At 41.9% G+C, this 13043-nt stretch overlaps 1 protein-coding gene across 4 annotated transcripts in view; it reads right to left on the reverse strand.

Moving 5' to 3' along the window:
• The window catches only part of Myof (myoferlin), a 151373-nt gene that overhangs the window by 73270 nt on the left and 65060 nt on the right, over positions 1 to 13043 (reverse strand). For 2 of the 4 annotated variants that reach the window (XM_031390202.1, XM_031390201.1), the window contains exons 12-18: positions 12527 to 12653; positions 9776 to 9879; positions 6636 to 6704; positions 6370 to 6413; positions 5312 to 5394; positions 2688 to 2726; positions 1129 to 1253 (exon numbers count right to left, since the gene is read on the reverse strand). In XM_031390202.1, coding sequence (XP_031246062.1) covers positions 1129 to 1253; positions 2688 to 2726; positions 5312 to 5394; positions 6370 to 6413; positions 6636 to 6704; positions 9776 to 9879; positions 12527 to 12653 — 591 coding nt within the window. The remainder of the gene's footprint in view (positions 1 to 1128; positions 1254 to 2687; positions 2727 to 5311; positions 5395 to 6369; positions 6414 to 6635; positions 6705 to 9775; positions 9880 to 12526; positions 12654 to 13043) is intronic. The other 2 variants (XM_031390203.1, XM_031390204.1) reach the window with 2 other exon arrangements.

A 13043-nucleotide genomic window follows, 5' to 3' on the forward strand; every position in this document is an offset into this window, starting at 1 on the left:
TGATGCTGAGGTAGAAAAGGGTCTTATTTGACTAAGACTGGAGGCTTTGAAGCCACAGTCTGGATCTGGAAGGAGTTTCGGAAGCAGAGTAGTGAAGGAGAACAGTCTCTATGTCTCCTCCAACTCAGTTCATCGGAACGATCCTGCATCACTTTTGCCTGTTTATTAACTTGGATTCCTTTTTCCTCTTCTCATAATAAAGAAACTGTCATGTGGCAACCAGACAAGTCTCAGAATGGCCAGGAAGCAGAAGATCAAGATGCTCTGGGTATGCTAAAGTACGAAAGTCAAGAGTAGATGCTCCTCCCAGCCTACTCAACAGTGGCTGCTCCTAGAATCTTCTGCAGAGAAACAGAGGGCTCCCAAGTCCTCATCTGTCTTCACTGTCCCCTACCCACAGCTTTCTCTCTGCCCCCTACCCACAGCTTTCTCTCTGCCCCCTACCCACAGCTTTCTCTCTATCTGTCCCCTACCCACAGCTTTCTCTCTGTTATAATATTTTTGAGCACTGGGGGTTGGTGTGGGGGTGGGGTGGAAATAACCAAAAGACATTTAACTTGCACTGTAGTCAAAAGAGAATTTCCCAGCTGTGAGATGATGCTCAAGCATAGCTCAGGGTCTCCACAGTCAAGTCACTGCAGAGCCTGGAACATGCATTGGAGAAGGAGGCCAGCATTGGCCATCCTCTTTGCTGATGTTTTCCATTAGTATAAAGTTGAAGAGTGGATGGTTATGGAATGCCCACTTACCCCATTGTATTACTCAGTCACCAGCATCCTTTTCTTTCTTTCTTTTTATTTAGACAGGATCTTGTTATGTAGCTCTGGCTGACCACTGTATAAACCAGGCTGGCTTCAAGCTCACAGAGACCTACCTACCTCTGCCTACTGACTGCTGAGATTAAAGGTGTGCCCTACTATGCATGGCCTTCCAATCCTTTTTTTATTCTTTAATTCTAAGATGTAAGAAGGGTAAAACATCTCTCCTTTATCACTTTATCAGCTGAATGGTAGGTCTGTGTTGGGGTGGAGAATGCAAGTGCCTCTTACGCGAGAAACTTAGGACTTTTATAAGAAGGAATCCCATTAATCAGTGTCCATTAATCATAGCCCTAATTGATAAACCAACCTTTCCTGAATTCAGCTCATCATAGGGATCTGGAAATCCTGTGTACTCTCTGGGGCTTCCATAAAGGTTCAAATAACAAGGTCCAAATGTTGGGACAAAACCCACCTCTGTCTCTCCTGTAGTTGCTGAGACATAAACAGCATTATTAGATTTCAGGCTTTTAACATTCAAACTATGGAAATAAATATTAGTTATTAGTCAGTTAGGTGAGATGAAGTTCTTCCTCTAGTTGGTGAATTAGTTGCATTAGTGAGAATTATGAACACTGTGGGACCTGCCGTATTTCCATTTTACTATCACTTTAAGATATTAAACAAAAAAATGGGATAATTCAGACAAGCTTATCCTTACAAAAAGAATCCTATTTTAAAAAGGATCATAATATTTTCAAGTTTTTCTTCACATTTTTTGCAAGTTTATAACTGATATTAAATATTTTGTCATATTTGGAGTAAAAGATGATGTTGTTTTAAGGAGTCATTTAAGTGATGTTCCAGATTTACCTCACACCCTCTGTGAAGCTGTCATCTAACCTCAAGTAGTATTGAAGGTGCTGCAACAAATATACTAGAAATGTAACTGTGTCGATGGACTCCTTAAAGTTGTAAGACTGTATTGCTACTCTGAAGTGTTAAACAGATTACCATTCATTGCTTTCTTTCCCCAGTGATCATGTGATAAACTCTGTCTCTGCTACTTGGCCTCAGCAAGACCACTTCTTAATAAAGGGTACTGAAGGCAATGCAAAGAAACAGCCAATCAAGAGGAAACGGGATGCGAGCGTTTTCTTCATCGAGCTGAATGGCTCCCAAATGAAAGAAGGATGGCTTTTCCTCCAAAACGTAGAGGTGGGAGCATTCTTGGGTGATACATGGAGGTCAAACTTTGGTTCACTAGTTTGATTTTATGTCTTTAACATTCAGTGGAGTAGGGCAGAGTGTTGGGTAGGAATAAAGGATTGAGTCAGAGTCTCTCAGAGAAAGAATGTTCATGTTAGAAGGCTGCTTAATGCCCGTGCTTCTCCAACTCAGAGGAACAATACCATCTGCGTTAAGAGAACTGTGATAGTCAGCATTGAGCAAACTTGCAAAAAATGGCAAGGACTGCACAAACCAAAGTGCATGGTAGGATATCCTATACTAGGGAGGCGCGAAAAGTGGATACTCATGTCTTCCGACCTAGAGACTCACATTGAAAGTGGGGCAGAGATACTTCACACGTTATTGGAACTATAGATTTAGTAGTGCCCATTGAACATATGCAATATCAGAGAATATTATAGCTTACAAACAACTATTTATAGTAAAGCTGCACAGGATGATGTGCATCTAGATGAAAATATGCAACAGGGCACAAGGGCTGGCTATCGGATGCGTTTTAAACGTAGACATGCAAGACCAACACACATCACTCACAAAACACTCTAACTCTCGCCAAATGGTGTTTGAGACAGTGAAAACATCAAGGAGAAGGTTTTAAGGCAATCAATTAATATATTCTTAGTAAAGATATCAGAGGATAGGAAGCTGTAGAAGACAGCAAAATTACAAAGCGTAAACCTGTATATGATGCAGCCCCAGTTCCCGAGGATGAGAAATCTATGTAGTAAAAATATGATTGGTTAAAAAAAAACAAGAGAAACATGAAGAGTTTAAAACACACACTGCAAAGTTAATGGTGTTCTGTGCTGGATAAGCAGCTGAGCAACAGCAAGGAATTCTCAGTTCACACCCCAAATCCCAACCCCAGTTCACACCCCAATTCCAGTTCATACCCAAATCCCATGGAGCCTTTTAAATTTGTACTAGTTTTACCAGTTAAACATCCACTGGTTCAAAGCCAGGTGAATAACCCAAAGTTGCCTAACATTTGAGAAGAGCTGGCTTCTCACAGCCACAGGAAGCGTGAAGTTACTGACACAGCATGCTTTTAATAAATCATTTACATGTCCCTAGCTGGGACCACGGCCAGAAAAAACACAAGTTAATTTGGTTTAAGGCAGTATAAGCAAACACCTGTAGTTAAGCCTGGATTAGGTGATACAGAGCATGGTTGTTTCTTTGTGTGCACGTGTGGTGGTGGTGGTGGTAGGGTGGGGTGGAAGGTTGAGGGGGTAGGTTGTCTGCTCCTTGTGTCTTGCGCCCCTAGATGAGGCTACTTGCAGGAGCTGTAATGGCAGAAGTTCCCAAGAGAAGCGGGGGAGAAACTGCCTGTAACAATTTCTGGGATTAGTTCTGATGTCATCACTAAGTAAGAACACGTTCACCGGTATTTCTGAAGCTGCTACTGTTAGCTATTGTCTAGTGACTCTCCACGTTATGTAAGTGGGTTGGATTGCTTTTACACATTCTCTATACAGATGTGGCACTTTCCAACCTCTACTGGTTCTCTTTAATCTATAGTGGGCACATCCATATTGCCCACACAGCAAAAAGAGGTCCTTAGCACGCATGCCCTTCCTCTGACTGCTCTTAAACTCTAGTTTCCGTGCTTGTGTTTCACATTTCAGAAGGATGATGACATTTGTATTCTGCTCAGAGCTGGGGCTGTGGGTTTCAAAAAACAAAACAAATAATTCTTATGCTGTAGTAGCCACTTTAATACTTGTTTTCTGCAGAGAAGGGGTCAGGACTCTATTTCCTTTACCTAAGGTCCCCAGTGTCATGATCCCTTCAGCAGAGAATGTGCAGATTGAATCTCTTTCTGACCTTCAACTTTTGCTTAAAATAACGCCATGTGTGGCCTTATATTTGAACCATAGCTTCTGTCTAACTCTTTGTTTTCCCTGAGATTTACAGCTATCTTTCATTTTAACACCTTAAGATATAAAACTAGTGTCTTCTTTATCCTATCTTTAGGATTTCCCAGGCTCTTGACATTGGTTGGGATTAATACTATTTTTTTCTTATTCTGCATGTACTAGCGTTTTGGTATGCATGTGTGCATATGTGTGGATCACATATATACAGTGGGTGCAAAAGACTTAAAATGGCATCAGAGCCCCTGGAGTTATGGATGGTTGGAAGCCATATTGAGGTCTGTGTGCAATACAGTAGCAGGAAGTGTTCTTAATCACTGAGTCCTCTCTCCACCTCCATATTGGTGCTCTTAAAACACGTAACAGCTATAAAAAGAAAAACTTCAGCTCTTCCAGACAAAATTTTATTCTAAATTATTTCACTTTACTCAATATGCTTAATATTCTGGCCCTTGCAAAACTCAAGCTGCAGGTATTCATATGCTTATGTTCATTTTTTAAACTATTATTTTAACTGCTTTCCTTTTCTTTACTCCAGTCCTTAGATAATGCACTAATCCATAACAACAGGTACAAGCATCTGTGGGCACTCTGTACTGACAATCAAGACAATTCTAAAACAGCTCCTGGCACAAAAGGGTTTGGATGGGAGCAAGAGAGCTAAAAATTTATAACTTCTTTGTTTTGTTTTGTTTTAACTTTCATTGCATTATGATGAGAAAAGTTACACGATTTCAATTTATCTGAATTTGTTAACATTTAAAAACATATTTTAAGTAAATAGAATTAAATCACATCTTGTTTCCCTTTTGTACCCCAACTCCTCCCAGAGACCCCCCTTCAATACCTACAATATCTCTTTTGTAATATTCCTTAAAATTTATAAAATATTATAACAATAAAAATAAGTATTATATAACTTCTTATTTGCTTCCATTGTTAGTTATTTTGCTGTTTATCACCAAAACATCATTGGCAAGGCTCACTGCACTTACTATGTTTGCATGTGTGTGTGTGTGTGTGTGTGTGTGTGTACTAGGGATTGAACCCAGTACTTTTTATTATCTAGGTACATACTCTAATGATTGGCTACACTGCCAGCCTTGTCTCTCATTCTTATTTTGAGACAGGGCCTTGCTAAGTTGTCTAGGCTGGAGGGAGACTACCTATGTAGCCCAGACAGGTCCCAAATGTGTGATTCTCCTGCCTTAGTCTCCTCTGCAGCTGGGGCCACAGTCCTGTGCCATCAGGCCCAGATACATTTGCTTTTAAAGGCATCAAGCCTGTTTCTAAGGGACAACAACAGCTCATGCATTCTGCGTAAGTGCTACTCGCCGACCATTGCACTGCCACAGCATTGCAATTGACATCGTTCTTTTCTAGAAGCTTTGAGTCCTGCCTAACTCTGGTCCTCGGGTGACTTACCTTCTACTTCTCCCCCGGAGGCAGCAATTTTAGAGAGGTACAGGTATGTTGTCCCAACTACATCATTTTTAGTAAGCCGGTCCCTGTGTAAAACAAGAGGTTACATCTTCTGCCTACGAAGTTATAGCTTTAATTCAATAATGTTAACTGAAGAGTTAGGAGATTCTAGACCTCAAAAACTGTCGAGTGAAATGGCCTCAAATTTTACTGCACTTAAGGATTGTGTGGAAACTTCCCACACACATCTGCCCAAGCTCAATTCAGGAAAGCTTAGCTAGAGGCCAGGAGTGTACACACAGCAACTACACCTTTGCGTCTAATGCAGCTGACTCTCTGGCCACTCTAGAAACCCTGATTCAGTCAGACCATGCCTTCTGAAGTCATGAAACTGAGATTAGCAGAAAAGTCAAAGGATTTTCAAATGGCTACAGAAAACATCATCATAAAGGGAATGGACTAGTTATATGATGTTACCTTATGAATTTATTAGTAGACTATAACTATATTATGCAAAGTAGTCAGTTATATCTTACCATATCTACAGTAATTTTTATGGTCCTTAAAATGACTTAACAAGTATAATTGGCTGTATCTAAGGATCTATGTAAGAGAGAAAAAGTCTATCTTAAGTTCAAATGTGTATTAAGCACCTACTGTATGACAGATGCTGTTTCCGAGAGCACAGCTGCTTGACTAAAACTTAAATCTTATCTAGATTGTGGGAAAGTTTTTTGCCAATATTCACTACAAGAACAAAAAATGAATGTGTACCTTTCCATAGGCATCCTAGAGAGGCCTCAGGTTGGGAATGTGCTATGAACACTGATCTGTTTCATTCCTTTTATTTATGTACCATCTAATGGCATGCCCTCTCTGAAGCCTAAGGCTCAGTGTTTGAGGGAAAGGTCATAGCATAATATCTTATAGGAAGTAACCAATCCAAGTAATTTGTTAGAAAAATATTAGATGCAGCTATTAAATCATAAACACAGGTTTGAATGTTTTCTGCCTCAGATGTTTAACTCGTAAATGCTGAATCCAACACACTTGCAACTCACCAGTCATATACTGTTAGTTTTATTTTTTCACACATGGAGGGAAACTGTTAGAGAGAAACAGAAAATGGTAATTATTTCTCCATTAATTTGCTAGCTAGTAGAGCCAATATTCTCAGTTTTTTAAAATTACTTTTTAAAATTACTTTTTATTAATTATTTTATTTATTGAATCCAAAATGTTGCTCCCTGTCCCAGTACCCCATTAAAGATCTCTTCCCCGCAACCCCCATATTCTTAGTTTTTAATGAAAGAAACGAAAGTCAAACCTTGATCTGAAGATTGACAACTTGATTCCATTCAGGGTTTGCATTTCTCTCAATTATACTTGTGCACACCTGCAAAGATCACCAAAGAAAACCAGTAGGTAGTCACAGTTCTGGCTGCTAACAGGTGTGTGTGTGTGTGTGTGTGTGTGTGTGTGTGTGTGTGTGTGTGCTCGTGCACGACCGTGCATACGCATGCACATGTATGATTATGACTTTAGTGGTCTATTGTTAGTTATTTACTTAGTAGCCTGTAAACCCTTCATCCACTCATTCTCCAGTCCCTTCCTTCCTCCTTTTTCTTCTCCTGTCTCTCCTTCCCTTCCTCCTTCCCTGTCCTCTCCGCCCCCTTCTTTCTCTCTCCTCTCTCCTCTTTTTTCCTGTCTATTCCTCTCTGTCTTCCACTCTCCTGACTCCTCCCCTCTGTCTCAATGACAGGGACTGAACCAGGGCTTTGTACACACAGGGCATGTACATCTACACCTCAAACCTGAGCTCTATTTTTCCTGACAATAAATAGGTTAAATATGACGTGAGTTTGAGTTTAGCTGTGGTCTCTGCTTCTCCTGCCCACTAAGGGTTGTTTTTAATCTGTCTCCACTTGCTGACCATCTAACAGGACAATGTAACAGGAACTGAGGTTCCTGAACAGTTATTATGTACTGTTTGATAAGCATCTCATGGTTATTAATTGACCAGCTTTCCGGATCACTCCTGTCTCAGCATTCCCAGTCACTCAGTTGCTTAGGCTTACAGCCAGTCCACGCAACACCCTCTCCATCCCCTGATCCCACCCAATCTGTCAATAAATCCTGACCTATTCATGAAGCTCTTGACATACTTGCTCACAAACATCTACCCTTGGCCTCCATATCTGACTCTGACACCACTCTGCTGTGAGCCCTCCACGTCCAAGCAGGATGGAGTTCAGAGCTCTCTCTGCCTCCTAAAGCCTTCCCCCCCCCCCCCCCCGCTGACCTCATGCCTCACTTCCCTCCTTGCTTGCTCTCCTCCAGCCACACAGGCTTCCCTTCCCTGAAAGGAGGTTTCCTTCACGGCCTCTTCCTCTGTTCCTCTTCCTGCTTGGAGCCTTTGGGATTGCTGCACATCCATGCTTCTGCTCAAATGCTACTTCATCCAAGGAGTCCCAATTGTTAACTTCACATACACATATACACACTCACTCACACACACACACACACACACACACACACAAACACACAGGTATCTGAACATTCATTACACAGATCAATACATATACACACATCTATCGCTTGCTGTCACTTAGCTTCCTATGTAGTTCTCAGCACTGACTAAGGTCGGTCAGTTCTCATGTGCTCATTCATTGATTATGTGATGATTTCAATGTGCTCCCCAAAGTTTACAAGCTGAAAACATAATATCGAACTTTCGATGTGCATACAATTTGGAAGTAGGACCTTTGGAGAGGGAATTGAAAGCAATGAGGTCACAAGAGTGGGTATCTCATGATGGCATTAGTAGAGAGATTTACCCTGTCGGGTCATGGGTCCTTCTGCCATGGTACAATGAAGTAGAAGGCCCTTACCAGATTCTGAAGATACCGTTGCTGTGTTCATGGACTTTCCAGCCTCAAAAAGTGAGCCAAATAGACATCTACTCTACAAATTACTCAGCCCCAGGTATTTCGCTCCAGCAACAGAAGACAAATTAAGACAGTCTGTGCCTCCTAGGCTCTGAGAGAACTATCGCTGTCCATGTGCTCATTTCCACATCCCCAGGACACAAAGCAGATGACTTCTTAAACTAATTAACCAACTCAAAGACCCTATGAGATCGTTAGCACTCACATTTACACTTTAGGAAACTGAAACTCAGAGGCAGTCAAGGACTGCAGCTGATGTGGAGTAGAGTGAAGTCTACAGTTCAAATAAGATTTCATCTTATCCCAGGGTCAGGGGCTCCCACTGCATCTACAACAACCCTCCTAGGAAACCATATGCAGTCACATGGGTGCTGTGCATGGATTCCTGCCTTAGTAACTAAGTAGTTCAAACACAAAGAAGACGCTGACTCTTGGTTCCTATGACTGTCCAGGGCACATCATTCTACGGAATGGAAGCTCCATGTTGGACCATCTCTGTAGTAGATGTGGTCTCCCCTACACCAAGGGTCTCTCTGATTTTTCCAGAGGTCTAAGTGGACTTTTCTGTTCTTCTTTCCTGTCTCAGCACATTGTAAGGGCATTGAAGGTGAGTAGCCAAATGGGAGTCAGGAGTTGCTCTGATTGTCACAGTCTAGAGCAGCAGTTTTCAACCTATGGGTTGAGACCCATTTGGGAATTGAATGACCTTTTCACGGGGTGTTGCATCCACATTACAATTCATAACAGTCACAAAATTACAGTTATGAAGTAACAACAAAATAATATTTTGGTTGGGGGCTCACCACAACATGAGGAACTGTATTAAAGGGTCACAGCATTATGAAGGATGAGAAGCACTAGTCTCCTTTAAGGAATTACCTAGATTAAACCGGCACATGAGAATGTCTGTGGAGGATTGTCTTAATTGTTAGTTGATATAGAAGGGCCTAGCCCACTGTGGGCAGCACCATTCCCTAAGCTGGTGAGAAAGCTAGCTAAGCATGAGCCTGGGAACCAGCCAGAGACTGAGCCAGTTAGCTGTGTTCCTAGGTGCTTTCTGACTTGAGTTCTTGCTTAAATCACCAGGTGACTGCCCTTAGTGATGGGCTGTAACCTGTGAGCTGAAATAAACCTTTTCCTCCATTGTGGTGTCTTTGGTCAGATGTTTTTATCCCAGCAACAGAATGGAAGCTAGAAATGATTAATGGCTGGCTGGGGATTTTGCCCAAGATTAAGGGAATGGTTGAACCTGAGAAATAACTACAACAGCCAGTGTTGGTCTCACTAGTCTAATTTCCAAAAAACAGATTTTGCTAATTTGAGTCCTGTATACTTTTTACTCCAAAATAAGACTGTGGAGAAGCCTGGCGTAGCTAGATCCAGATAATCAGTGTCCCTGTAGAGTGGTTCACTGACCCGGGTCTCTTTACCAAAGATAACTAGGAATTCACCACCAAGAAAATCATAGCACTTTAAATGTCTGTTCTAAGAGATACATACATTTAGATCACATACAAACCTTTTTCCCAGCAAAGGAGACTTCTACAAAAGGGTCCACGAGATTTTTCTTATCTGCATTGCCACCAAATATTTCCTTCACTGTTTGTGAGAAGGCGTCATCCACTGGAAAGGAGCGGACACACAGAAGACATGAAACCTACTCTCTTAAAATAGTGAAAACATCCAACACAATTTAAAATTTCCCCAATGCACCAAAAGAGATTTAGGAAGAATTGTTCTCTGGGGTAATAGGAACTAGCAGCAAAAATGTTCTTTGGAGAGAGAGAGAGAGAGAGAGAGAGAGAGAGAGAGAGAGAGAGAGAGAGAGAGAGATTTTCCCTGTGAAGTTTTAAAATAATCAAGAGAGCCTTTAAAAATAAACTAATAAATCACTGTGTTAAGAACTATTTCATCGTGGAAGATGAAATAGTTTTCCATTTGTTCAGGGTAAGAGGGAATTGTCAAATTCATATCTATGCCCAATTTGGAGGATGTGTATCAGGTCAAAATGATACAGGCCCAACTGACATTTTAGAGAAATGCAAGAAAAGGCAAATATACTCATAAGCAACATAGTTCGCACACATTGATGCATTACGAATGTAGTGTCTCTGTTTCAACAAACTCCACAGTGGGCAGAAATGAGTTGAATGGGCCAGTGTAAGAAGAAGAATGAGAAGCTGAATTTAATCTAGTGAAGACATTTCCAAGAGAAAGATGGAACGGGAACATTCTAGAATCTTTGAAAGGGCAGAAGGGTTCCCAGGAAAAGAAGCAAATCCTGAAGCATGAGTGGTCTGACACCTGGAAAACTTGGGGAAGAGTCCTGCTCCCCAGATCCCAGCAGAGGAGGCAGAAAGGAGGCTGGGCTGGCAGCTTGGTCCTTATAAATGGCATCTTTGTAACTCATTTACTTAAAAGTGTCCAATCTCTCAGCAAACAAGCCTCGTAATACAGTAGGGACAAAGTTGTTGAGACTATACTTTGCTCAGCAAGTCTTAAACTATTTTTACTTACTTATTTTGCATATGTATGTGCATATTTGTGTATATATGTTTTGTGTGCGAGGGCACATACATGCCACAACACTTGTATATGAAAGTCAGAGGACAATGTTAGGTATCTATCTACAACTCTTATCTTGTTTTTGAGGCAGGGTGTCTCTTGTTGTTTGCCACTATGCCATGAGCTTCAGGTTAGTTGGCCCGTCCAGCTTCAGGAGTAGCAAGCACCCTTCCATGGAGCTTTAGGGGTGCTAGGGCTGCAGACACAAGCCACCACATTCAGCTTTTACATGGGTTCTGGGGATCTAAAATGAGATCAACCTTGCCAAGCAGGCAAGCCTACTTTACCTACTGAGCCATCTTCCTGGACCTGCTCAGCTATATTTAATAGTCCAATCGTAAGAATATTTTTGTTATAAAATTTTACATTTTCTTTAGGTAGGGCCAGAGAGATGGGCTCAGTGGGTAAAGCACTGTCCATTAAGCCCTACAACCAGAGCTTGGTCTCTTTGACCTGTTAGGTCCAAATTGGGACCCCAAAATGGCAGTGTGGGTGACAATGTCCTAGACAGAAGGACTTTGGGCAGTAAACAGAAGGATCATTGTTAGGTGAACAGAGGCCTAAAGATGGACTTCTGCTTACCAGGAACCCCCCTTAAGCCCTTGGGGCTTGCCTTTGTTTGTTTGTTTGTTTTGCTACTTTGTATGGGTTCTCCTAACTTTCTCCTAACAGTATCTTTTCTCTGGCTCAGCTCAGCTTCTCCTTGATCAACAGGCTCTTATTTTTCACTCTGCTCAACCTCTTTTCTTCTCTTCCTTGGCCGGACTCAATCTTCTTTCTTCTAGCACTGTCTTCTCTAACCCCACTCTCTCACCTGGACCCTACTCAGCTACCTACGCCAATCCTGCTCTCCCTATGCAATCTCTCTCAGCATCTACTGACTTTTCACATCCTCCTCTATTCCCAGAAGTCCAAGAGGCAAGGACTATGTTTGTCCCTATTGTATTATGAAACTAGTTGAGTAGACATTGGGGATCCTTTAAAGGCTAGGCACACAAAATAAATCACACTACAGTCTACCTTCACTTCAAACATCACTTACCTATGGCAAGGGCATGTAGCTCTGGATCAATCTGTACAGCTTATATCAGCTCAAAGACCCCACCCTGCTGACTGCATATAACATCTGTCTTCTTTTCTGCTATTTCTCTCTTCTCTCTGCCCTTCTGAGAGAAAGCTTCTGCAGTTTGGTCCCAATAAACCTTTCTTTCTGCCCACAAAGCAGTCTAATTCAGTGGTTTCACTGTGCCCTCATTTACAAGACCCACATGATGAGAGGAGAGAATGGACTCAGACAAGTTGTCCTTTGACTTCATGTGTACTATAGCACATGTGCCTCTCTCTCTCTCTCTCTCTCTCTCTCTCTTTCACACACACACACACACAATGCAATGTTTTTAAAAAGATTCGAAGTGCTGACTGTTCACCTCCCTTTAGCAGTGTCTAGAAAATAAAACCAAATATGGAAGGACGAAGGGACAGAGCAAAATGGATCAAAGACAGGAACATGGATGAGCAATGGCTGCCCTAGCAGCTGCTCAGAAACTTTCAGTGGGGCCGGAAGAATAGAAGTAAGTCCATGAAGGCCTTTCAGAGGGGGACCTTATGGAAGGACATTCATCAGTATTCAGAGTATGGGTTCAGCATGTACCATCTCAAAGACTACTGAACCTCCCTCCCCATGCATGACAAAGGCAGTACATACTCTGGGGGATGTCCTCAGCTCGGTAGATCTTCAGCATGAAGGTCACCCACCGAAGGGCAATGCCAGCTGGAAGTAACAAGTTACTCTCCACGTCGTCACTGTCATTGTCACGGTCTCGTTTCTCAGGCTATGAGAGACATATGGTCAAAATCACGCATATAAAGGGGAAACAGTTCTAAAAGGTGCCAAGCTACGGATGTCCAGAACCACCCCTACTACGATCTCTAATGTTTGGCGCTTAAAGGTCCAGCCACTGATTTTCTTCTGGCCTCAAAACATCTATGATATCAATGCTTCAGTGTTTCTGTATCCTTTTGTAGTCTCATGAGCACCAGCACTGAGGATGTATGTGTGCTCCTGAGTTCTGGTTTCTCTCTGGCCCATTCCTGTTTCTAGTTTGTCATCTGATTTTTTGAACTATCACTAACCCGTCAGGTGGAAGAAAGTGATGAGGTAATGAATCTTTGCATGGGAGATGAACTCAAGCCTTTCTTTCTAATGAAACAATGAAGTTATT

The sequence above is a fragment of the Mastomys coucha genome, unplaced genomic scaffold (genome assembly GCF_008632895.1).
Source record: "Mastomys coucha isolate ucsf_1 unplaced genomic scaffold, UCSF_Mcou_1 pScaffold21, whole genome shotgun sequence".
NCBI classification, from domain to species: Eukaryota; Metazoa; Chordata; class Mammalia; order Rodentia; family Muridae; genus Mastomys; species Mastomys coucha.